At 54.2% G+C, this 25,311-nt stretch overlaps 1 protein-coding gene across 4 annotated transcripts in view; it reads left to right on the forward strand.

Moving 5' to 3' along the window:
• The window catches only part of PTPRN2 (protein tyrosine phosphatase receptor type N2), a 972,293-nt gene that overhangs the window by 814,022 nt on the left and 132,960 nt on the right, over positions 1-25,311 (forward strand). For all 4 annotated transcript variants that reach the window (XM_039472901.2, XM_074378841.1, XM_039472902.2 and 1 more), the window contains one exon: positions 20,773-20,985. In XM_039472901.2, the coding sequence (XP_039328835.1) occupies positions 20,773-20,985 (213 nt within the window). The remainder of the gene's footprint in view (positions 1-20,772; positions 20,986-25,311) is intronic.

The following is a 25,311-nucleotide window of genomic DNA, read 5'->3' on the forward strand; positions in this document are numbered from 1 at the left end:
AAAAAAAAAAAAAAAAATGAAGAGCATCCTATTGATCTGTGGCACACATGGCCTCCATCATATTGATCTATGTCACATGTGGCCTCTATCGTATTGATCTGTGGCACGTGTGGCCTCCATTGTATTGATCTGTGGCACGTGTGGCCTCCATCGTATTGATCTGTGGCACGTGTGGCCTCTGTCATATTGATCTGTGGCACGTGTGGCCTCCATCGTATTGATCTGTGGCACGTGTGGCCTCCATCGTATTGATCTGTGGCATGTGTGGCCTCCATCTCCCATGACGAGATTCAGCAGGGCCACCCTGCAGGACCACCTGTGGGCAGCTTAGATTCAAGTCTCACCCCGCTGTGGGCAGCACAGCCCTGACCCAGGCCCTCCAACCCAACGCCTCACTCCCACTGAGGCAGGCAGAAGCCCCTGTTGTCTCTCCCTCCCGGCTCACTCCTGCCTCCAGCCCGGGGGGCTTCCCCTCCCCTGCAGGATCGTCAGTTCCCAGGTGACAGATATGTCTGTTCAAACCCAGTGGGGTGCAGGCTCTAGCAGGGAAGAGCAGGAGGGGGAGCACTTTGAGCTCCGGCTGGTAACTTTCATGGAGCCCTGTGTGGTGTGTTATTAAATTGTGACTGTGACCATACCACGTTTGACATAAACAATAAAGGAAGTATGGACCTGTGGGTGATTACAATCATTCTTTATAACCTAATGCACAGGTCCCGCGGAGAGTATTATCAATCCCATGGTGGCTTTGTGGTTGCGTGTTAAGTGGTTTTAAATTCGGAATGCTGACCCGCTTAGAGTGCATAAGGCAGGAGCCTCTTGTGACCATGGGTGTGTAGTTTTATGGAAGTTGGGGTATACATGAGGCCTGCCCTGGTTGTGGTCATCTCAGACAGGAACATGGAACTCATGAACCTTCCCAGTCTCACTGAGAGCCCTGGGGCTGCCCCTCGGTCCAGCTCCGGAGAACCTTCTGCCACCTGCGGGGACTCCTGCATGACCAGGAGTGGCTCACACCACTGCCCGACCTTTCGGACGATCCGACAGTCCCTGTGGAAGGAAATGAGTCTCTGTGGCCACCTCTGAGCCTGCAGGACCTGGCCAAAGGGTCGGGGGCAGACGGTGACTCTTGCAAAAGCAGAGGGAATTGTCAGGGGATGCAGGTTGGTGCCCCGCCTGGAAAGCAGAACAGAAGCAGCTGGTGGCAGCGGAGAGGGATGCGCCTGGGTCAGATCTGCTCAGTCCCCAGCATTCCGAAGGACGTGGTCCCCACTGATCCAGAAAGCACTGGGGTGAGTTTTGCTCAGTCCCCGGCATTCTGGAGGACGTGGTCCGCATTGATCTGGAAGGTGCCTTGGTAAGATGCCCTCCGTCCCCTGCATTCTGGAGGGATGTGTTCCATGTTGATCCGGAAGTCACTGGTGTCAGAGTCACTCAGTTCAAACCCTGCCTCGTCTCCTGCTGCGTGACCTTAAGCAGGTCACCTTGTCACTCTGAGCTTCATTTGCCCATCTGGAGAACGGAGGTTTTAATGGCGCTCACCACACAGGATTGCCGTTAATTTCGCAAAGAGCCTTCCTGCAAGCAGGGAGGTTAGTGCCGGAGCGCAGGGCTAGGCGTTGTTTGGTAGCGGTCACGGTCATCGCAGGAGGGTTTTTAGTTGGGAAAAAGTTGTCCTTAATGACAGACACCCACTGGAGTTTCTGAAGATTACTTTAAATATTTAGTATATGTCAATTCTAAGTTAAAAGTCTGCTTTGCGAGTTACAAGAGCAGTGGCATGGCCTCTGTGAACCACCAGGAATACGAACGCCCACCAGACCTGCCCGGACCCCAGTGCTCCTGTTCTGTCCCAGGGCCTCCTCAGGAGGTGCTGAGAAGGAAAGAAAGGGGGTGCCTGAGGGCCACCTGCCCTTCGTCCCCGTGGCCCCGGAAGCGAATCCGGGGATCCAGCAGGGGATGGGGTGTGTGCCCAGGAGGGCAGAGCAACACAGGGCAGGCGGGCCCGCACCCAAACACACACACGTGGCCTCGCCACACTTCACTGGGGATCCGTTTTCCTCTCCAAGTGTATGTCGCCGAATCTGTTATCTTAAAGGATACCTTTCATGTTTGTCTGAAAACAGAATTTCCATTGGCTTCCATGAAAAGCAAATCTGGCGCTTGTAAAGATGGTAATAAAACATGGCAGGAACCCTGAGGGTGCGGATGCCACACCCTGTCCTGAGCACCTCGCTGCTAAGAGCTCCTGCAATTCTTTCCGTAAGCCCATCAGTCAAGTACATTTTATTCCCATTTGCAGGGAGAGAAACTGAGGCACAGGACGGTGAAGCCAGTTGCCTCGGTCGCACGGTTAGTGTCAGAGCTGAGGTTTGGCCCCTGTCACTAACCCACTGTGGTGTATACTGGGTACCCCGTTACGTGAGTAGAAGCAGGGGTCTTCTGACTCACAACATCAGACAGCGTAAGGAAGGGGATCCCTTGCGGCACCTAAGCCCACGGAGGGCAGCACCAGGAGCTGCAGCTTGAAATAACAGAGGTCGTCAGCTTCCGGCGAGTGAGATCTTCACCCGGCCCTGGGCCCCACTGTGAAGACACATTTGAAACGTTTGCCACACTCCGCTGCATAAACACTCCAGGGAAAGTGACAGTGGCAGGCGAGGGAGAGGCAGCTCTCACAGTGGCAGAACGAGAACCAGGCACACATCATTCTGAGCCTCGAAACCCCAACTCCAGAGCAGCGGAAGACGGGGTGCCGTGGGGCGTGAGGGGCGTGCGCAGAGCCAGGGGCTGGGGCTGCAGGAACCCGCCAGGGTGGCCTGGAACTCGCCTTTCACCTCCCGCAGGAGGCTCTGCCTGGCTGAGAGAGGCTCCTCTGTGGAAGAGCCACGTTGCGTGTTCCCGTCCGGTTCTCTCCCGGGCAGCTTCACATTGCTTTAAGATCATCCTGGCTCCGGGACGTACCCTCCGCTGTGCAGTGTGTTATCCTGAAACTCAGCTTAAGACAACTGTGTCTTATCTCACAGTTTCTGTGGGCCTGGGGTCCTGGTGTGGACCAGCTGAGGGTCCCAGCTGGGTCCCCAAAGGCTGCAATTAGGGTGTCCTGTCAGCTCAGCAGCGGCAGCCCCAGGCCCTCTATGCTGTCGACCCCATCCACGGGCCCTGTCCGCAAGGTCTCCCATCAGCAGCCCCACGTGGCAGCGGGCTTCCCTCGAGCTGGAGAGCCGGTTGGGGGAGCCCGGTTGCAGCCTTGGAAGCCACCTCTGCTGCCTTTGCTGTCCTCCAGACATCGGAGTGGAGTCACCCCGTCCAGCGGCGCTCAGGGGAGAGAATTCGAGGAGGCCGGAGTCTCTGGGCCGTCTTGGAGGCTGCCGGCCACATGGACATTTCAAGAATGAGCCCGTTCAATTTCAGTACACTCAGCTTGCCACGGGCTCAGTTGAGGAGCGTTTTTTATTTCTCTGTTTTTCCAAACTTTCTAATTTCCTTTGTTCCCCATCATCCTAACGTAAGGCTTTCCACAAAGAGCTCCTGACATCACAGCCCTTCCCCAAGACCAGTCTCCAGCAGCAGCAGCTTGAAAACAGCTATTTTGGCCACTGGAGGTAGGAAGGTCCCCTAGCGTTCCAGTAGGCACCTCCCCCTGGCCTCACCTCCTTCCGAGGTGCAGGGGGCAGGAGAGGGGTGGATTCAGCAGCGCGGGGCGGCAGCATGGCAGGTGTCTGGAACGGCACACGTGCGCTTCTGGTGGTGTACGTTGTGTTCATTTCGCCGAAATCCATGTTTAAAACCCTAGACCTGTAGACTGATGAGCAGATGAGACAGTGAGTGGAGCTGCCGCTGCCTCTTCATGTTGCCAGAGATTATTATCCGCCCTATGCTGGAAGCCTGATGCTGAGCCTCAGTCCAGGGCTCTCTCCAAAGCCACTCCACGCCTGCCGGCAGACAGGACTGTGCATGGAGGGGACTGAGCCATCCGGCGGGTGTGCATGGAGGGGTGAGCCATCCGGAGTGTGCATGGAGGGGACTGAGCCATCCGGTGGGTGTGGGTGCACGGCCCTGTGCTCCCCACGGGCTGGGAGAGGCACAGCCCTCAGCCTGCTTCTCTGAGAGGAGACATCCATGCTCACCGGTCACACTCACTGCCGTGCTTTCTTATAAATACGTATAGCCCACGCCAGTCGGAGTGAGAAGCCTTCAGACCTAGAGCCACAGTGCTTTCGTGAGTGGGTCAGAGTGCGGGGTGAAGTCTGCCCGGCTGTGGCCACAGCAGTTTGTGTAGGAAGGGCCTGGGGCAGCGCTGAGGGAGGGGAGGAGGCACCGGAAGGTGCGTTTGGAGATGCTGTGGCAGACACCCCTGGCTGCTTTGCGTGTACGTGTCAGAACCACAAAGACGGCAGCGCTCACACGATGCCTGTGATCACGTCCTATGGAAAATAGAGAATAGAGGGCATTATCTTTTTCCAGGATTGATAGCATTATTGAATTACTATTCAAATAATAACTGTCATTAACACTGTTTTGTGGGGAGGCTTGGAGGCTCTGGCGGAGACCCCCGGGCTCAGGCTGCAGCCAGGAGCAGCTCCAAGCCTGCCTGGGTCTGTAGCTAAGCACGGAGTTTTCCCCTGTGAAGAATGCACTCGGCGTGTGTGTGCCCGGGCACATGTGTGTTTATTGAGACTCTGGCACTGACCGCCTTGGGATTCTCCATCTACTTTTCAACACTTTGGTTTTCTTATCTGCAAAACTGGAAAAAACGATGCCCAGATCCCACGGCTTCTCTGGGGGTGGAAGGAAATAAAATATGGAGAAGCAGCTTGATGGGACACTCTCCTGCTGCCACACGGACTAGAAAGTGCTCGCTTTTCTCCACGTGTGTGAGCGCGTGTGCGTGTGCGAGACGGTGCATGTACACATGCGTGAAATGATGAGCAGTCCCAGCACTGGCGTGTTCTGAAGGTGAGGGACTCAAACAAATGGAAGACGCCGTGCCCGCAGCTGAACCAGAGCCCGCAGCGGAACCAGCCAGGGTTCCTTGACGGGGGCAGGATGCGCAGGGGTGGGCGAGGGTGCCCTCACGGCCGCTGACCAGGGGCTCCTTGCGTGGGGAAGAGACACAGGATGGAGGTCTGGGGGTGCTGCTGTGTGTGCTTGGTTGATCAGATGAAAGGCAGCCAGCCTTGGACGGGTCTGAGGAAGGGTCGGTGGACTTCCTAGGGTGGGAAAGGAAGCCAGTCCAGTGGACAAGGCAGGGGTGATGGAGGCCGAGGGGGTGGATAGAGGGGACTGGGCCCCGGGACTCCTGGAGGCCGACCGCCATCAGCATAGTGGGGTGGGAAGAGAGGTCAGACAAGGGGCGACTGGCAGAAAGTAACGGGATCTGATTGTGGGAGGACAAAAGACAAGCCTCAAGCCTCAAGCCTCACCCCAAAAATGGACATTGAGGACAGAGAGGCTGTCGTCATGGAAACTGGCAAACCCAGTGGAGGGAAAGTAACTGGCTCTGTTCCGACCGCACCTAGCCAAGTGAGCCTGGTTTCCCCAGAGCGTCCCGGGAGGCGCTGCCTCTCTTCCCACCGTGCGTGAGGGCTCTCCATGTTTGGGGCACTGCTCTTTTGAAACTGCGTTTTAAAATGCATTCTTGATGCTGGACGCGATCTCTCAGATTTGTTTCCTTCTTAATACTCTGAAGTCATTCAGAGAGAAGGACAGTTCAGCTGGAGGAGCGGCCAGGTTGAGGTGTGGGGAATCACAAGTGAAGAAAGGCCACCAAACATGAGACTCAATTTCTGGTTTTGTTTGGGCTTATCTCTGGAAACAATTCCAAACGGGAATTTCAGAAATGACGGAGCAACGTAGCAGTAGATACATCACTTCCCCAAGCGTGTGAATGGAAACCTGTGAGGAGAGACATGGTTACATGTGGCAGATTCGTGAGCATCTTAAACGTGGTTTCAGTGTGTGGCGGTGCCCTGTTGCAGATTACATGCTAATGTGCCAGGCTTGCTAGAATGCCAGCGTGCATCCTGGGGCACCGAAGGAGGACATGCGATGGCTCTGTGCAGTTGGCCACGTGGCAGCTGAGGGTGAATCGCGTGGGAATCCTGCGCCACCAGTGCTCTGTCTCAGCGACAGCTCACCCTGAATCTGCTCCGTGTTGTGTCAGAATGAAAAGCAACTGGGCCAGGCGCAGTGGCTCCCGCCTATAATTCCAGCACTTTGGGAGGCCGAGGCGGGCACATCACTTGAGGTTAGGAGTTCGAAAACAGCCTGGCCAACATGGTGAAACCCCGTCTCTACTAAAAAGACAAAAAAATTATCCAGGCGTTGTGGCGTATGCCTGTAATCTCAGCTACTTGGGTGGCTGAAGCAGGAGAATCACTTAAAACTGGGCAGCGGAGGTTGGCAGTGAGCCAAGATTACACCACTGCCCTCCAGCCTGAGCAACAGAGCAAGACTCTGTCTCAATAAAAAGAAAAAAGAAAAGAAAAGCAACGGGCTGCTTCCTGGATTTTTGTTCACATCGGATCTAAATATGTGTAGGCATATTTGCAATATAAAATCAGAAAGTATCACTTGCTAGTGACTCCTTTTCAGTAGAATCCAGGTGCAAAGGTGAGCTTTGTCAGACTGCTGCTGTCCTTTCATCTAATTGGAGCCTATTTTCATACGTGAAAATATACATAGGCACTTTTCTTATATAATCTGTAAACAGGACAGAGCTAGGTTATATAACTGTGAAACAAACATTCGCCTGAATTACCTGAATTATTCTACTTTTAATTCCAAAACAATCCAAGGAAAAGTTTACAAATATTGTAATGGATATGTCATATGTAACTGGCAAAATATGTGAAAGAGATTTTAAACACAAAGTAGAGATGACCTGGATGTTCTTCACTGCAGGATTTTGCTTCCATTCATCTGAACATATCAGCATTATTTAGCCATTTTCAAAAAAGTTAGATTCTTATTTATGTGGTAATGAGTCTTTCTTAAAAACATTCAATCTAAGGAATTTTAGCTCAGTTTTGTAAAGAATCAAATCTAGTCATGAGCATACAATACATATACTACATTGAACATCAACTATTAAATACATGCCATATGGAATTGTTCTGTAAATAATAAAAGGTTAGATCTTTACTAAGAGGTTAATTGAAAGTAATAGCTCTTCTAGACTACAATCTAGAAACTGAAAACCAGACTGACCCCTAGGGAGACTGCACTGTTTGTAAATACCTGTACTTACGAACAGCCTTTTTTCAGAAATGCTAATTTTAATGGACAAAACTAATAATGGCAATAATGAAGCCTTGAGGCTTTTCCTATTCTTTGAATTATAACTTTGAAGTTTGGAGAAAAAAAAAAAAAGTCTCAACATTCCTACATATTTGTCAGCAAATCCTTTAAGCAGAAATGTTTGCTGAAACACATTTCTGGCTTTTAAGGACATGGCTTCACGTAATCATGTCAAACCATTGGTGGGATATCTATCAGCTTGATCTCATCATGGAGTTCCTGTTCAGATTTCAAAAGCTTCAGATTGATCGGCATATGAACCAGCATGAGAACTAATAAGAAAACCTGAGCTGTGCTAGTGAATTATTTTTCAAAGCAAAAAATGACTTGCATTGTTCTGCTTTGAGTAAGGAGTTCATATTTTTCTTGAAACAAAGTGAAATAATTTGAAACAGTAAGTTTAGTATTTCTCAGTTTGAAAATAAGGGCACTGATTTTATACCTATATCTTACATTTGCTAACAGAAGCAATGTGGCCAAGTCTTGTCTAAAAGAATCTTCCCAGTTCGTGAATGTGTCCTGTGGGGTAAACGCTGCTTCCCATGTGCATGGGCAGATGGTGAGGGCTCTACTAAGAGGCAGTGTTCTCCTTCCCCATTGCTGCAACGGACTTTCCTTCTTTTACGATGAATAGGAGTGTCTCACTAGTGTCTCATGCTTTTCCAAATATTGTCCTTGAAAAAATAACCACTAGTGATTAATACATCTCAACTTAGAGTCATCCATGTTTGTCTGTGCAAGTGTCTTCATTTTTAAATTACCTCAATGCCAACTACTGTGCTTTCCTAGGAGGCTGACCTCTCAAAACATCTTGTTTTCAAAACTGACTCATTGACATTTTAAAATACTGTTTTCTTTAAATATTTGCATGAAAAATGATTTATACATATACCTACCATATTTTTAAGGATTTTTATTTTTATAAAATAATTTTAAATATTTTTAAATGGTTTAGAAATCAAAAGTATTTTAAATACTATTTGTGTACTATAAAATTATAAATTACTGCTTTAGTTTAAAAAACAAGATTTATTTAGACTTTCTGAAATCAAGAGTCTCAGGTGTTTTTTAATCATTTTCCACCTTACCATATTATTTTATTTTAAATTCCCAAAATATGTGTTTTGCTTTATACTAAGCATGTTTCCCATAACTGTCTTTCTCTATTTTGTTTAAAAATACATTTTCTTTGATAATTTAGTGCACTGGATATTTATTCTAATCACTTAAATGTGTGATCTATAACAATTTGGTGTTCCTTAAATTGAAAATGAGATTCTTATCACAGAACATTAGGTTTTACACATAACAAATGTGAAATGCACTTTAAACGAAGTATTGGCAGGATCAACAAATCATTTTTAAACTATTTATATTGTGTAGCTATTTTGTAGGTCTTGGAGAATTTTACATATGTTATATTTTTTATTCATCAGCCAAACAACCCTGAGTTCTGTATGAATAATATGCTCATTTGTCATATATGAACTATTTCAATCAACATCTCTCAAAAATATTTTGTGGCATATTTAAAATTTTTCTCAAAAATGTTATTAAAATCATGTAAACTGAAATTTATTATTAAATGAAGTCTAAGCTCCCACGACCGAAAGAAAAAGAAAAAAGAAAAAATCCTCACATCATTATTCATTATTCAGATTAGATGAATCTAGTCTCACATTATTGCCGAGACACTTTTCTAAAGTATTTTCAGGAATTAGAAGATAAATTTCCCTGCCCTGGAAATAAAAAGGGAATTTAAAATAAAGAAAAATAGAATGGAAATCCGGCGAGTAACTTACCAGTTTCTGAAGCAGTAGACTAAAAGAATCTGCACCTCAACTTCTAAGGAACCCCCTAGACTCTAGGGCTTAGAGTGTGGGTCCCCCTTCAGCTTGGGGGGGTCCAGTTCTGCAGCCCCACCTTGGGGGAGGGGTGGCGGGAGGAAGGGGAGGGAGTTGGGGCCTCTCAGACGTCAATCACCATCTGCCACCCAGAACATACTGTGGCAGGTGCAGCAAGGCCTGGGCGAGGAAGGGTCGCTGCCCGCCTGTGAATACCGCAGGAAGCGTTTCCGGCCCTCTAACGATCTTTAAAGTGACCAAAATTGAGCTGAATGAGTGCCACGTCCTCACCCATCCTTCCTCAACGCACTGGAAAGACAGGTCATTAAATCTAGATTAAATGAGGAAAGGGGTGCTTTGGTGTTGGAAGTGAAACCCTGGGACGGCGGAAGAAGTGACTAAGGAGAATCGTGTTATTTATTTTCGTGTTCACTGTCACGTCACGTGTGTAAAGAAAGCAAAACCCGCTCTAGGGCCTGACGCCTCGCGCTTGCCCGGGGCTGGGATCCCCCTTGCTCTGGGGTCGTCGGGCCTCTGGCCGCCCCAGGACCCCCAGACGGCAGGGCCCGCGCCCCCCTCGCCCTGTTCGAGGCCCACGGTGGCCGCGTGGGGTCCCCGCCGCGGTGGAGACGGAAGGGCTGGACATGGCATGGCCGGGCGAGACGCCCCCCGGGACCCTGATACCCCCGACGCTCCCGGCCTCCCCCGCCGCCGGCCGGAGTCCCCGGCCCGGAGGAGGCTCCCGCGATCGGGGAAGAGGAGGGCGGCGGGGAAGGTGGCGCGAGGTCGCGGCGGGCGGGGAGGGTGCGCCGGGCCCCTCTGGCCTCTGCCAGGAGCCCGCCTGGAGGCGACGCGCGGGTCCTTCGCTGCTCCCCCGCCCGGCCCCACGCGCCCCGGCCCAGACCTCAGGTGCGCAGGGGGCTCGGGCAAGACAGGGCCGCGGTGGAGGCGCCGTCGCCGCCCCTGTGCTCAGGGTCGCGGAAGGACCCCCGCGGCTCCCACGCCCGCCCACTCCCCGGTGCCCCAGGCCCTGCCACCGCAGCAGGAGCCAGGACGCCCAGAGGCCCGCGGCCGAGCCCTGGGCCTGCGCGCCACCCCGCATCCCCCCAGCCTACCCCGTTCCCAGCGCGGCACAGCCAGACCCCAGGGCGCTCGGGGCACCTCGGAGGCCGGGCCCCCAGTCCGGGAGGGGACTCCTCTGCCGCAGCCCCAGGGCTCTGCGATCCCTCCCAGTTCCCGCGGGGAGTCCCAGGAACACCCCCCAGCACAGGCACACAGACACCAGACACGCGCACACACAGACGCGCGCGCGCGGGCCGTTGCTATGGAGAGGCCGGTTACCAGCCAGGCTGAGGGCAGCAGGTCCCCTCCTGCGGGCCTCCCTCCCCTCCTGTCCCTCCTCTTCGCGGTCTTCCCCGTCTTCCCGCCCGGGCTCCCAGGGCCCCCGCCCCGCTAGCGCCACCTCCCCGGCCCTCCTCTTTCTCTGCCCGGGGACGGGCCGGAGGTCGCCCTGGAAGCTGGCTGGGACGCCGAGGCACCGGAGAAGGATGGCAGGGAGGGGCGGGAACCGCTGCCACTCGACTCCGCCCGAGAAGGTCCCTGCTAGGGCAGCCTGGGGCCGAGCGCGGGGCGTGGGCCCTGGGGGAACCGGGGTACAGCTTCTCTCTGACCTGCCCGCCGCGCTGGGGACGTCCAGTCCACCAGCGCACTCGAGGGCCGCCGTGCCACCCCCGAGCCAGTGTACAGGGGTTTCTTCAGGCCTTGCCCTGAGCATGGGGACCCAAGAGAGCCACGGTGATTTACCGCACCCCCCCTCCGCCTACTGGAGGGCGACACTAACGGGCGAGGACCCCAGTGCCCACTGATGGGCAGCCGCAGTTTCTCGCCTCTCGCGCCGGTGCCGAGCTGCACCAGACCTCCGGCTCAGGGCCGCGGGAACGCGAGGCCACCTCTTTGCCCCGGGGCTTTATGAAGCGCTCTTTCCTTGCCCTATAAATACAGAAATAAATGGGGAACTCGGCCTTGGCCTGCGGTCAGAGGAAACGGGGTTCTTCGGCCACTTTTAGGCAGGGTCCTGCAGAGGACGACCCCGCCTCTTAGCCCTGCTCCCCACCCCGAGCCTCCCCCCAGGTTTTACAGAACTTGGCTTGTAAGAGAAAAGCTCCCGGCAAGGCCCTCTGCGCGGGGTAGGTCTGGGGGCAGCGCTAGAGTGCAAGGGAGGGGAGGGCAGAGGAGACGGTGGAAGCGCCGCCTGGGCCTGGCCTGGGGAGGTGGGGGTGTGGAGGGGTTGGCCCCGGAGGGGCCTGGAGCGGGCGCCGCGGGCCGCCGGGTGTGCGGCGGGAGGGGCGTCGGGTGGCGCGGGCCGCCGTCTCCAGCTGTCCCGGGCGCAGGGAACAATGGGCAGGCGGTGGGAGAGGGGGGCCTAGGAGGGGGCCGCTGGGGTTTCCAGAAAAGGAGAAACTAAAGAGCCCTCCGCAGACTGTCATCTGCGAGTGACAAGATCTGCGCCCCCCCTTCCTTTCTTCTCCTTGTTCCTGCAGCTGTGGGCCTCGGAGAGCGCATTGTACACACAGATGTTGGGTTTCAGCTCTCCGGCTCTCCCCAGCTCCGCGGGGGCGCCGCGCACCGGGGTGCCCCAACCTGTGGCTGTGGCGGTGGGGCCAGGGCTTGGGGAGGGAGAGCGTGGAGGGTGGGGGGTGGAGCGCGCGCCGGAGTCCGCGGCCGGTGGGTCCTGGTATCCCCGAGACCCTAGCTCGGCTCGCGCGCTGCGGGCCTGACTGGCACCCGGGTCTGCGCCAGGGGCCGGGGGTAGGTGAGGAGGCTCCAGCGACTAGGAGCGTGGCCTGTGATTCTGCTCCACTCCTTCCGCCCGTAGGGCGGTGGTCTAGGCCAGGTCATTGACCTGGGGAGGGGGAAGGGCAAGGACGCGGCTCCCGAGCCTGCGTGTCCACCGCCATCTCCCTCCGGCGTTTTGGGAGGGCGGCCGGCATTGCCGGGACCAAATGGTGGCGAAGTCTCAACAGTTTCCGCGTCTGGCAAGACACTTTCCACGCGCATCCCGGACCTAAAAACTCGGGAGGGCCTCTTAAAGTGAGGAGAGGGGCTGGCGTCTACTTGCCCTGCGTAACTGGCCTGCTTCAATTTGGAAAGGGAGCAAAAAGGCCCGAAAGGCAAAATTGGAAAAAGTAACGGGAGAGAACGTTGTGCCGTGAATTTTTCTCTTGCCAAGAGTGGCGACGCGCCCCACCCGCCCCTCCCACGACAAAGGTCACAACAGAGCTGCGCGCGTTGACTTTTCTGGCGGAGGCCCCTCTCCTCGCAGCGCTACCCTGAACTTGCCGGGTACGAACGATGAAAGGGAGAAAGACTGAAAAGAAAGGCGAAGGCCCTGGCTTCGGCGTTGTACCAATGACTGACAAAGCTGATGTCCATTCATAGTCTCGGGCGGGAGAGGGTGTTTGGAGAACCCCGGCCCCTTAGCCAATTGCTGTCAGCAACATGTGGCGGGGGTGGGGGTGGGGGGGAACATCGCTATAGCAACCGGTGGCTGGGCCGCGAGCCGCGCCGCCGCCGGCCGGGTGCGCGCCGGGCCGGATATAAGGCGGGGCGCGGCGGCCGCGCTGGTTGGAGCTGCGCGCGCGGCCGGCGGCCCTGCGGGGACGGTCCGGAGCCCGCCCTGAGCCCGCCCGCGCGGCGTCCCGGCCCAGCGTGCCTAGCCTGGGGGCCGGGCCGGGGCGGAGCACGCGGAGCTGGGCCGAGCGGCCGCGCAGAGCCCGGCGCCTGCGGGCTCCGAGCCGGTGCTGCCGCGCAGCCGCTGCCGCTGGAGCAGCGACGCGCGGCACCTTTGTCTCCACCGGCCGCCCTAGAAGTTTGTGGTCAGGAGCGGATGACCCCACTAGTCGGTGGCTCCAGCGCAGGGAAGCAGCTGGCTGTGATGATGGCGCTGCTGCTGCCCGCAGCTGCTGCGCCCCCGAGGCCGCTTGGCCCGGCGCACGCCCCCACCTCCTCCCGCGCGGGCGCTGGGCGCCGGCCCAGCTGCAGGTATCCAGGGGTGCCGGGCGGGGCGCGGGCACTGGTGGCGCGGTTGGGTGGGCCCTGGAAGAGGAGAGAGGGGCCGGGATGGGGACGGAGGGAGCAGGAGGGGCCCACGAGGGCATCACCAGGCGCGTAGGTGGTGGGGCGAGGAAGGGAGCTTTCGAAGGCTGGAGGGCGCGCGTGGGGGCTCGGACGGGCGACCAGGGCGTCCAAGAGCTCAGTCCAGGGGGCAACTTCCTCGCCGCAGGACTCCTGTCAAAGGCTTGGGCCGGCCCAGGATCATCCCCAAGGGGGTCTTAGGTGGGCATGTGAGGAGGAGCGAGCAGAGGGCAGCTCTTTCTGAGCGCACAGATTGGGAGGGTTGGCAGCTGTCCTGGCCCAGGGCCCCGAGGAGGCTGCCCCGAGGAGTCTGGGAGCTCCTGGACTTCTCCCCAGCGCTCTCCTCGGCCTTTCCGGTTGCTCTCCCCTCCTGGCAGTTCCGACCATTGCGGGGTGCGGTGGTGGGTGTGGGGGCGGGGGTGCAGACGAGGAGATGCATGGTGTGTAGGAAAGGAGCAGGGAAGGAGCAAGCAGCCAGAATGGAGAGGCGCCAGTGTGGGCGCATTTTCCTCCCAGCCCATTTTGGGGCGCTCTTAGTCCTCCTCACAACGGTCCGGGAGCGCGCCTCCGAGCCTTGGGGTATCCCTGCGGACTTCGAGTTGGAGGGCGCTGAGGGGCCCGCAGAGACAGGCATTCCAGAGGCGAGTGGGAACGCCTCGGAGTGGCCATCTCTCCTCCCCCAAAGAGAGCTGCACTCTCCCAGCGCCTCCCCCACCCGAGGTGAGGCGGCCGCGTGCTCGCCGGAGAGAAACTTGTGACTCGACTCGAAGCTATTGGAACGAGGGACTTCATTTCCTTCCGGCGTAACTACCTGTGCAGTTCCGAACACTGGCCTGCTCCGTGGTTTTAGAGAAGCCTTGCTCCAGGGAATCAGGCGGACCCCAAAGTTAGAGTTAAAATCTCTGCAGAATTGCCTTTTAGGGCCGGAGAGAGTCTCCCGCCCTTTCTGGTCCTCAGCGCGCTAAGCTGGGCGCTCCAAGCTGCACGGCTGGGAGAGGGGCCCCCGCCCGCCGCAGCCTCGACGACAACGCAGCGGACACTCTCCCGGTGGCTCTGCAGCCCCTGCCCTGCCCGCGGCCCCCTGCCCCGGGCGTCTTTCTTTGCCGGGTTCAAGTCGCCGACCTCCGTTCTGTCCTCGGACAGCGACCCCGGGCCCCGGGCGTGGTCCAGCCTCCGAGTTGCGCGTCCTGGCGGGCACCGTAGAGCCTGCCGCCTGGAGTCCCGGGCGCGGGGTCTCCGCTAAGCGGGTGCGTCCTTGTGTCGCCGATCCCAGATTTTAGGACGCGAGCGAACGGGAGAGGAAGTGAAGGTTTGTGCGGAGGAGGGAGCTGAAGCTCTTCCTTTCACCTACAAGGAGGGAAGTGCCCTCCCGCCCCCTCCCAAGCACACCCGCTGCGCTCCGGAGAATACGGCGGTGGCGGTGGCCGCGCGGGCAGAACTGTGCGGCCCGGGGGCTGCGGGCGCCCGGGATTCCCGGGTGAACGCGAGCGTGCGTGGGGACCTGGGTCCTCCCTCGCGGCCGGCGCGCTCTGTGGCCCGGAGGCTGGGCCGCAGCACCCTCCGCCCCGGGAAGGCTGCCGGGACCCTCTCCGGGCTCCGAATATCCTCAGCCCCCGGGAACCCTTGGCCTTTGTGTCCGAGCTCGGGCCTGATCTTTACGACCCCAGCGGGGATGCTGGGAACCGAGAGGGGGAAGGGACGGGGAAGCGGGGGAGAGAGCTGAGGCGGCGGAGGGGGCCGGACGCTGACGCTCCCTTCCCCGGGCCTGGGCTGGAGGTCGGGCTACCGCGGGGTCCTGACAGGCGACGGTAGGCGGGTCTTGGGGTTGGACTTCTCAGTCCGGGGAAAGGAGGTGAAGCAAAACCCCCATTCCTGAAGGGGGTCTGGTTCTTCCGGGGTGCGCAGGCCGCGCGCCGTCCCGGGAAGCCCCTGGTGTGGAAGGCGCGTGTGCGTTCGGCACTCCGGGCCGGGCGTGCGGGCCAAAAATAGGGGTCAGGAGCCGGTGCCTTCAATGCGATCGGCCGAGTCTGAGTTTGGGTGGAATGAACACGCCAGCAGAGAGTCTGGAAGAGGCTGGGGGCGGCTCTCTCGGAGGCATCCTTCCCTGCTTGGCTCTGGGTCCCTCTCTCCCACCCGAGACAATCTGCTGGTTAAAAATTAGTTTGCACAAGGGTGTTTCCCCTTTGAACATCAGTATCATAAATCTTTCCTGAGGTCTTAAAACACAGTATCTCTTTAAAACTGATGTTTCAGGAGTGCTTAAAGATGGCAGATAGACAATTTATTACCTTTTTTGTATATTCACTTTTAAGTGTGTGCCTGGAAAAACTCAACAAATAGCCCATTTTAAAACAGTATATCCCAACTTATTTTCATTAAAGTTTACATTTAAGAATAATTTTCTGTAAGATTCTTTTCTTTTGCTTTTTTTGGGTTTTTTGGCCACTTGAATGGCAGATTTGCAAGTACAATTTCATCTGCACAGAGGAACAATAGCTTTCAGTTGCACAAAGGGCTTCTCCCACCCTGAATTCAGACCGCAGTGCCTCTTGCTCTGATAATAGCTTCTGAAAAGATTTTGTAATGCAGAGAATTAATACATGATTATTTCCGCCTGACTTCTCTCATTTATTAGAATTCTGTGGCAAATTCCAAATTAAAAATAGTTCAGTTAACAGCTTTAAAAAATACTTTTAAAATATTTTAAGACATCCCCTCCCCCATGTTTTTAAGTTGGATCACTTGGTATGGCCTGAAAACTTACAAACGTTAATCAGCTGTAAAATGATAGTTATTATATTTTAGTAATACATTTTAGTAAATTTAGAATGAAATTTCCAAATAATTCTTAGAGGATTCATCCAGCAAACCAAAGGTAAACTTGTTACAGCACTCAGAAGTGGTCTCTAAAACTGACTTCTAAGTTTTAAGAGAAAAAAAGGTCTTTATAATTTAGTAACATAAATGAAGACAAACAGGATGAGGCTGGGACTCAAATCTGATACCTTAGAAATGATACAAATGAAAGCATCAACAGTGTTCGAAGTTTAACCTTAACTGGCACTGAGCACCTGTGTCCTTCGTCTTTATGGCACGAACATATTTTAACACTGCACGTCCGTGACTCACGAAGTGAGCTGCTCTTGTTAACTGGCTACATCACCCAACCTTGGAAAAGGACTGAATCTGGCAACCTGTCAACACGTATTTACCATAAAGTTTGCTGTTTGTGTGGCTGCATCAGCTCTCACAATTGAGTTTGGGTATAGAATGTTCTTTTTTCTTTTCTTTTTAGCTGACCAATGGACAGCTAAAAAAGGTTCTCAAGGCATTTTCCCGTCAGTGGTTCAGAAGGGCATGTGGTGGAGCCCCCATGCACCTCCACTTATGGGTACCATCAAAATAATTTAAATTGGTCAGGACAGTGTCTGCAGATTCTGATTGCTAAGCCAGCTCCACAGATCGTCTCTGTGGTCATATAGTTATTTTGAATCACAACTTTTTCAATGCTGTATATTCTAAATTTGAGGAGTTGCAGGTGCAGATGGTTGAGAGAAAGGAATATGCAATATTGTACTTCAACTTACTCTCAAGAGAAATCCAACCTGCTATAAAAATTGACTTAATCACTCGTGATCATTTTTAAAAATTATGCTATTCCTGCATCTGAGAACTTAGCACTGAAGTGTGCCTATCTGTGCCTCTCCCCCACCTGGGGACGCGCAGATACCCCCTGCAGCCTGTGTCTCCGGCCTCCTTCTCTATCCTCCTCCTCCTCCTCACTTCTTCTGTTCCAAACTTCCAGTAAATCGAGCTGCCGCTGTACAGAGCGGGGTGTTCTGCTTTTAAAAGATGCCTGACTGTAAATGTCAAAGTCATAAATATTTAAACATCATTTTCTTTCCATTTCAACTCAAGACTGATAAGACGCCTCTAATTAGACTGGGCTCTCTTCGGGGGGGCGTGGCTCAGCCTTGGGGGACCGGTGCCCTTGGGGGAGAAGGTGCTGCGGCCCACCAAAGCCACACCTGGGGCAAGGCTGTGCCTCAAACTCCCTTTTAAACCAGTAGCAGACTCATTTCTTTTAAAGGTCATGGCTAGCAGGAGTTTTAAGATTTTTTTATGTAACTCCACAAAAAGGAAGAAAGTCAAGTCATTGTAAAGTTATTGAAACTCAATCCCTATGCCAGCAGGGCTCCCTCATTTAAAAAAAAAAAAAAAAAATAGAATTTCTTTAATCTTCGTTTCTTCCGGGATTCCTGAGACCTGACTTGCAGCTCAGCGCTGGGTGGGACACGTGAAACCGTCCTGGGCGTGGAGGGAAGACCCCTTTTTTTCAATTTCTTCGGCGGTGCCCGCGGGCCGGTCGGGAGGCAGGTTTCCCAGCCTGGCCCTGGGATCCAGCGACTTCTACCTAAGGCCAGTCGGCCCCTGTCGGTCCCTCGGTCCACCGTGGCACCCTCTCCCGCAGCCAGAGCCATCCTCGCCCTGAGCCCCGGTGCTGACTCCCCAGCTGTCCAGGCCCCAACCCGCGCTCCCGCCCCCCGTCCTCTCCCGGGCTGCAGAAGGGGCCTCCCAGTGGACCGGCCGGAGGAGGCGGGCCTGGGGCGGCTCCCTCCCAGCCTGGGGACGCGGCCACCTTCTCTACGGGGCCAGCGCAGGCCCAGGCAGGGGGAGCTGGGCGAGGTCAGTGACTAGGCCTCCTTCCTCCTCCTCTGGGAATGCCTGGGGCCCAGCGGGGACCCGGGAGCCGGCCAGGAGCTCTCTGGGCAGTCGCTCTCCTTGACATTTTTCTTTGACCTTTGAGTAAATCCCAGCGTGCCAGGAGAGGCCTCGAAAGCAGGCTCCGTTCTGGTCCCCGCGGGCCCAGGACATCGAGGGTCACGGCGACAGCAGGTGTCCGGCCTGAAAGCCCGGCGCTGGCTCGGCCCCCGCCTCCCTGAGAAGAGCCTCCGCGGGTCCAGGGTCCCTCGTGCCACAGGCAGGCCAGTCCGCCTCCTCCTGCGGCCCCCGCGCGTCCAGCGCGCTCACCCGGCCCGAGGGACAGCGGCCAGAGCCTGTGCCCCTTCCTCAGGGAGCTGGAGCCTCGGGACCCCCCGCACACCCGCACCCACAGCCTGGGAGGGTCCGGGATCGATGAGGCGCGCGTGGGCCGTTGCTCGAGTGCCACCGACGGATCCACCACACACCGCGGGCCCCTCGGAGCCAGGGTGGTCACTGCGCGCGTGTGGGCCTCGTTTGCGTCGCGGGGCAGGAAGGTTCGAGAAGTCCGGGTTCCCGGGCGCCGTCGTCCACGTGGGCAGCGGGGCCGCGAGTCGCCTGCGCGCTGGGGCGGGGGAGGCGCGAGGTGAGCGCTGGCCTGGCCGGGCTGGGGGTGGGAGGACGGCGGGCGCCCCCTCCGCCCGTCGCGCGGCTTCCTTTGTTGTCCCTGTTCTGTCCGCCAAGGCGGGGCGGGACCTGCGGAAGGCGAGGGGCGCGGGCCGAAGGCCAACCCCCGGGAAACGCCCTCCGGCACAGGTGTGGCTTCGGTGAACTCCGACCCGCCTCGGTCGCGGCGCCGCGGGGGTCCGGGGTCGCGGCCGCTGCTCCCCGCCTGGGTCTCCGCCGGCCCGCGCGCTCCGCGGTTCCTCGCGCCGGCCGGGAGGGCGCAGGGAGGGGCCGCCGCCCACCCGGGAGATCCAGCGACCGCGCTGGGGCCGAGGAGACCCGAGCCGTGGGAGGCGGCGCGCAGCGGGCGCCTTGGGTTTAGCGAACGGGCTCCGCGCGGGGGGCGGGGCGGGGACGGGGCGCGCCGGGACCTGGTGGGCGGACTCCGGCCGCCTCTGGGGTGGGTCGTCGGGCTCTGGAGTGACTTCTTTCAGGAAGAGGCTGTGTGGGCCGGGGGCGGGGAGAGGAGACAGGGAGAGAGGGAGGAGGACTGGGTCTCCACGCGGAGGGCGACCGTGCGCGCCGGCACCCAGCGGCAGCAGCAGGGTCCGGGCCAAGCGGGGTTCGGGCCGTTCCCTCGGCCCCCGCCCCGCCTCGCCTTCGCGGGTACCTCCCCGCACCCCTCCCCGCACCCCGCGCCTCCCCCGCGCCTCCCCCGCTCCCTCCACCCCCTCCCTCACTCCTTCCCTCTCCCGGGCTCCGCCGCCTCCCGCGGCTCGCGAACCTCGCGGTCCTCCTCCGAGCGCGCGGCGCATCCAGGCAGGAAAATCCGGCGTCTTTTCTCATTTAACCCGCGTTTCCATTAACTCAGTCCCAGCACCAGCTAATCCGCTGCACCGAAGGCAAAAGGAGGCTAATTAATGACCAGCTTTTCCAGTCAAGACCGGCGATAATTGCTTGGTGGCCTTTATGATTACAAGATAAAAACGGGCCCGGCCTGACATAAGAGGCACTGTGTACGCTGGGAGACGGGAGGAAGTGAAGAGCTGGGAGGCTGAATACGGAGCAGAAAATTACTAATAGAAGAGAGATAATGAATAGGCCGGCCGGGCATTCATGGGGAAAAATCCATTTTGTTACACGCGAAATTAGGTGGTGGAAAGGAGTTTGCTAATTGTTCTCATCTTGTAGCAGCCAGGACCGAGGCCGGGCGTGCTCCCCCATTCATCCTCGGAGTAATTGCGGAGGGCGCGCGGTCTGCGGGGCGGCCTTCCCATTTTCCTGCCGCGTCCTTAATTGTTGCTAATATTACCTTCTAATGAAGCTAATGAGGGGACAGCCGTGCAGCTATTTGCACGTGGAGACAAGTGAGATGCCCCAAAAGGCCTTCCACCACCTCTACCTCCTCCCCGGAAGAAGCAGTGAGAATCGGAAGGAGTTTTCCTCACTGCGACGCGAACTCGCAAAGGCCCTGCAGCTCCCTGCAAGGAAAAGCACTTCGGTGCCAAGTGCTGTGTCTGGGCCAGGCCTCTCCTAGAGTCACTGGAGTCGGTGGATTCCACCCGTGCTCGCCTTTCAAGGCAGGTGGATCCAGTCCCTGACGTGACAGGGAGAATGTTCACCTGAAGACGCACAGAGTGCCCCAGGCTCCTTTGCTGCTGAAGACGCGCCGGACTTGTGTGGCTACCCGAAGCCGCAGGAGCCTCCAGGCCGGCCTGCCCCCCGCCTCCTCCGCCTGCCTGGCCTCCCCCCAGTACCCCCCACACTCATTGTGCAAGCTCTGGACAAAGTGCTAAACCCGGTTAAAAGAAGGGATGGATGCTTTATTTTACATGAGGTAGCAAATTAGCTGTCAAATGCTTTATACAAATTTGAAAAACAGCTGCAACTGGGGAAAAGTGATGCCCCTGACTCTCCTCTCGAACACGCTGCAATCCGCCATGGCCTGTTTTCAAATGACTTCTGCTCTGATGGGTGCTGTTCCGCAGGCCCTCCCATTGTGGCTCCAGCGCCGACACAGCATCCCCTGGGGTTGAGCTTTCCACTTTCAAGGTGGCTTTGGAGACGTGTTTTTACGAGGTCATGCTGTGTCAGGAACTAACATGCCCCTCTCCTTGTTCCGCAGAAAAGCAAGTTCAAGTTCCTGCCGCCTCCGGCGGAGCAAGAGGACTCCACCAAGTTCATCGCGCTCACCCTGGTCTCCCTCGCCTGCATTCTGGGCGTCCTCTTGGCCTCTGGCCTCCTCTACTGCCTCCGCCATAGCTCTCAGCACAGGCTGAAGGAGAAGCTGTCGGGACTGGGGGGCGACCCGGGTGCAGATGCCACCGCTGCCTACCAGGTAAGAGGAGACTTTTTGAAAAGTGATGTATTGGATTTCTCGGTTGAGCAGACAGATGATCACATTCATCTCTGGTCCCTCCTCCATTCCCACCAGTTGCTCATTTATTCATGGTTAGGGGTCTTCTGTGATGACAGTTTGGAACTTCTCGTCAGTATTCATGCAAATTCCTCTCATGAAGCCGCAGTGGGACAGCTCTGTTTTAACCTGCTCTTCTTGGATAGTCTCGTGTTAGCTCTGAAAGTGTGTTGTTAATTAGAAGTTTGGGAAAAGTGCAATACATGAATGATGTGTTGTCTGTCATCACAGTGTGGCCACTGCTGATGAAAAGTACCGGGGTTGCAGGATCGGTTGGTGTACAGATGTTTGAAGATGTCTCTAAACTCATTGGCTTCCTCGGGGTCTTACAGGAAAAGTTCCTTTGACCTGCTGGGTTATCACTTTGTGTTGTTACCCCGTACGGTGAAACCTACTGCTGACCAGAGGGAGGTGACCCACGCGTGTCCCCGTGAGGGACACTCTCTCTGGAGGCATCCCAGACACACCTGGAAATGAGCTGGAAACCAGGGAGGATGCAGGGAAGGCAAATGAAGCCCAGGTCGGGCATTTTTAATAACCACAGAGTTTTCAGAAGTTCTGTAGCACACATTTCGAATTTAATCTTGTTCTGTAATGAACAGAGGCCTTCAGTTTTATCAGCAGCACAAGCCCAGAATACTTACAGCAGTCAAAGCATTTGATTCCTTTGCATATAAAGTATCATTTAATTCCAAGAAGATATTCCCCTTTGGGAAGGTGAGATGACTCCTTAACCCCTGTTTTAGAAGTGTGGTCAGCACATGTGTGCGAGGTTGCCTCACTGGGCAGGTCCTTCGTTTCCTGTAGTCACATAAGTGCAGTGTGTGATACGTCCTGTAAATAATTCATCATTTTTACAATCGCATGTAAAGTAAATATTATTATTCCATCATCAGAGTTACATGGGTGGGCTCTCAAGCTCTCTCCAAAAGGCGCCCTCTGGCACCATGCCCTCCGCCCCCTGAGCCCCTTGGAGCTGGCTTTCCTGTGCTCCACAAGCTCTCAGGACCCTTCCCCACACAAGGAATTTGCAGGATCTCTTTGCTTAAGAGAGACCCCGAGATAGCTTTTCCTCCTGTTTCAAAATTCCTGGTATTGCCATTGAATGGAGGAAGCCTCTAGTTTTCTGGAGAGGGTCACCAACCCGGTCAGGACGATCTTTTTCTTATAAAGAAATGGCAACTTCAAATGTGTTGAGGATGGCATTTCAGTTGCAGTGCATAGCTTTCTTCAAAGCAAAAGGAAAATCACTTTTGAAGAAGCGGCCTGAAAAAAATGTCACAAAAACGAGTAAGAATTTACCCAGAAATTCCATTGAGCAAGACCTTCAATGCAGGACGCTGGGTCTTCAGGCCAAGTCTGTGTCGGTGCATAAATAAATTATCACACCAGTTCTGTTCCGTGTGTGAGAGATGGAAGATCATACAGGCAGAGATTTTTAGAAAGCATGGCACCCTTTGATATTCTTTGAAATTCAAATATAAAATATTGATAGAATGGAAAGGTTGGACTTGCATGCAGAAATGACTAATTTAAAAAAAAAAACTGCAGGTTGAAAATGCCTACTTAGGACTGAGTTTGTGATAATTAACGGGAAAAAAAAAAAAAGCCTTCCCAGTGACAGCTCTAATTAATAGTATCTGTAATTAAAATCATGCCCTTCCAGCAGGAAAATTGTTTGAATTTCTTGGAGTGACCTTTTTGCTGTTCCTCTTGAGGGCATGGTGGTTAAGTTGATATTGATTTTATAATGAGCTCTGGTTTGTTTAATAAGAATCTGTAATCCAGACAATAAATGAAATGTGTGCTTTTCTTCAATCCAGATTAATAAAAAGGAAAAAAATAAAACTTTTTTCTTTGAAAATGTGATGTAGGAAAATTTGGAAATGAAATAAGTATAAAGACTTCTTGGTGGATCCAGCTTTGAAATCACCACAAAATACCCTTTGGGGAAGTACTTTGATTAAAAGTGGGGTTTGCCTCGTCGCGGCAGCAGGTTTCCTGGTGAGAAAGTTCTAGTTGCTGAGCTGTTGTGTTGTGATTTGTGTTTTAGCGGAGCAGGACTCAGTGATGAGGATGGGGATTGTGTGACTTCGCTCTGAATTTAGCTAAGTAATGTATTAAGGACTCAGACAGTTGCGGTTACAAGGAGAGGATATTTACTCTAGTAAGTGAAGCAGGTGTTAATTCATTCATGTATCCATATCTTGCCTGGGTTTCCTATCACAGTCAGGAGTCCCCGGTGAAGTTTAAAAATCTGTCTGAAAAGTTTTTTGAAATGTTGCAAACCTAAAACGCACTTCAGGAAAGGCGTCTTGTTGCATCAGTGTGCTTATTCCGGCCCGCCGAACCTGTGTACTCTGCTGATTCTGTGGTCACAGTGAGGTTGCGCATTGCAGTTCTCATCACTGGGTTACAAGGAAAATGGAGCCATTTGATAACACGCTTTATTTTGTGGGGACATGATGGAATTGCTCAATTCACTTTCTTGAAGCTTCTGAAAAATCAAGAGATTATTGTGTAAGTCGGGTTAAAATAAGTAACCTAAGAGAGAGAGAGAGAATGGTAGGTGGCAATATAATAAGTTTTATTAATATCAGAATGTGACGTTACCCTTTAAACAAAAGAACTCCTGTTATTCCCTGGGGAAAGGAAGGTGGAGGGCAGAGACGCTCCGGTGGAGTGGAGGAGACAGGTGCCTGGAGGTTGTATTCTGGGGTGCACTGCTAGCCTCAGGTTGTGGGGCTCCTCCCTCGCTGGGGTTCCAAAAGGTGAATCCTTCTGTCCCCAGTTAAACAGCAGCCAGAGTCCTGTCCTTGCAAGGAGCTTCCATGGTGGCCCAGGAGGCCCTCGTGTTGCTGGCCTCTGCTAAAGCATTTGTCCGTCTGAGCCCGGATCACACGCCTGCACAGCCCCCTTGTGTGCGTGAGTCAGAGCCTGGGCCTGGGGCCACCGGGGCCCGCATCGAGTTCCTGGATAGTGAGAAAGCTTTCTTTAAAATAGTTTCAAAGCAGTAAGGAGGCTGAATTACTAGCTTCTAATGCAAACACCTAGAAACATGTTTACCTGTTCTTCCTCAAAATAGAATGGTTTCATGGACAGGGTCAGGATTTTAGAGCTTTCTTTGTTTGCATGAGTGTGTGAGATTTTGGTTTCCCTTGCCTACTGGGAAAGCAAGTCTTTTCTGACAGGCTCTTATATTTTTGACACTTAACAAAATATCAACCCCATCAGATAATCCAGGCAAGTTTAATTGCTCAGATTGCTGCAAAAATTGGGTTTATTGACTTTCAGAGTAACTGAAATATATTCTTTTTTTTTTTTTTTTTTTTTTTTTGAGTTTTGCTCTTGTTATCCAGGCTGGAGTGCAATGGCGCGATCTCGGCTCACCGCAACCTCCACCTCCTGGGTTCAGGCAATTCTCCTGCCTCAGCCTCCTGAGTAGCTGGGATTACAGGCACGCGCCACCGTGTGCAGCTAATTTTTTGTATTTTTAGTAGAGACGGGGTTTCACCATGTTGACCAGGATGGTCTCGATCTCTCGACCTCGTGATCCGCCCGCCTCGGCCTCCCAAAGTGCTGGGATTACAGGCTTGAGCCACCGCACCCGGCCTGAAATATATTCTTAAATGTCGTTTAACAGACTGCTCTCACCAAATTTTTCACTATTGTTTTAGTAAATGTTTTTTCTTCTAAATATATAAAACATATATTTGGATTAATTCTGTACTTCATTATCCAAAAAGCCAATTTTATTGACTTTCATTCTTTGTTTTAAATCGGCATAGCCTGTCATATATATGCACATATGTGTGTATGTATATATATGTTTATACACGCATGTACACACACACACCAAGGCGAATGTGAAGACACAGAAGAATTGTGAGTTTTGTACCAGTATACTTCATGTTTTTTTTTATGTAGGTGTCCTATTTCTGTAGAAGGTGATTGGGCAAAAACTGTGCCAAAAATAAGTTGTTAGATGATTAGAAGACGCTCCCCTCCTTTTCTCTCCGAGTCTCTTTGAATGCTGCATCCATTTCCTTGAGGCTTTGATCATCTTCGAGCGGCGAGTTTAGTATTCTGCCAGCCCACTCTCCCTTCCCCGACATGAGGGCAGAGACTCCCGCAGAATTTTCAGCAAGTTCTCTTTTGATGGTTTATTTCACAATACCCAGCAGGCTTCCTTGTGTACTTGGAGGCCTTTGGAACTGAACCCAGAGGAGAGCATGCACTGGGACCATG

This window comes from Saimiri boliviensis, chromosome 10, assembly GCF_048565385.1.
Source record: "Saimiri boliviensis isolate mSaiBol1 chromosome 10, mSaiBol1.pri, whole genome shotgun sequence".
In the NCBI taxonomy this organism is placed as follows: domain Eukaryota; kingdom Metazoa; phylum Chordata; class Mammalia; order Primates; family Cebidae; genus Saimiri; species Saimiri boliviensis.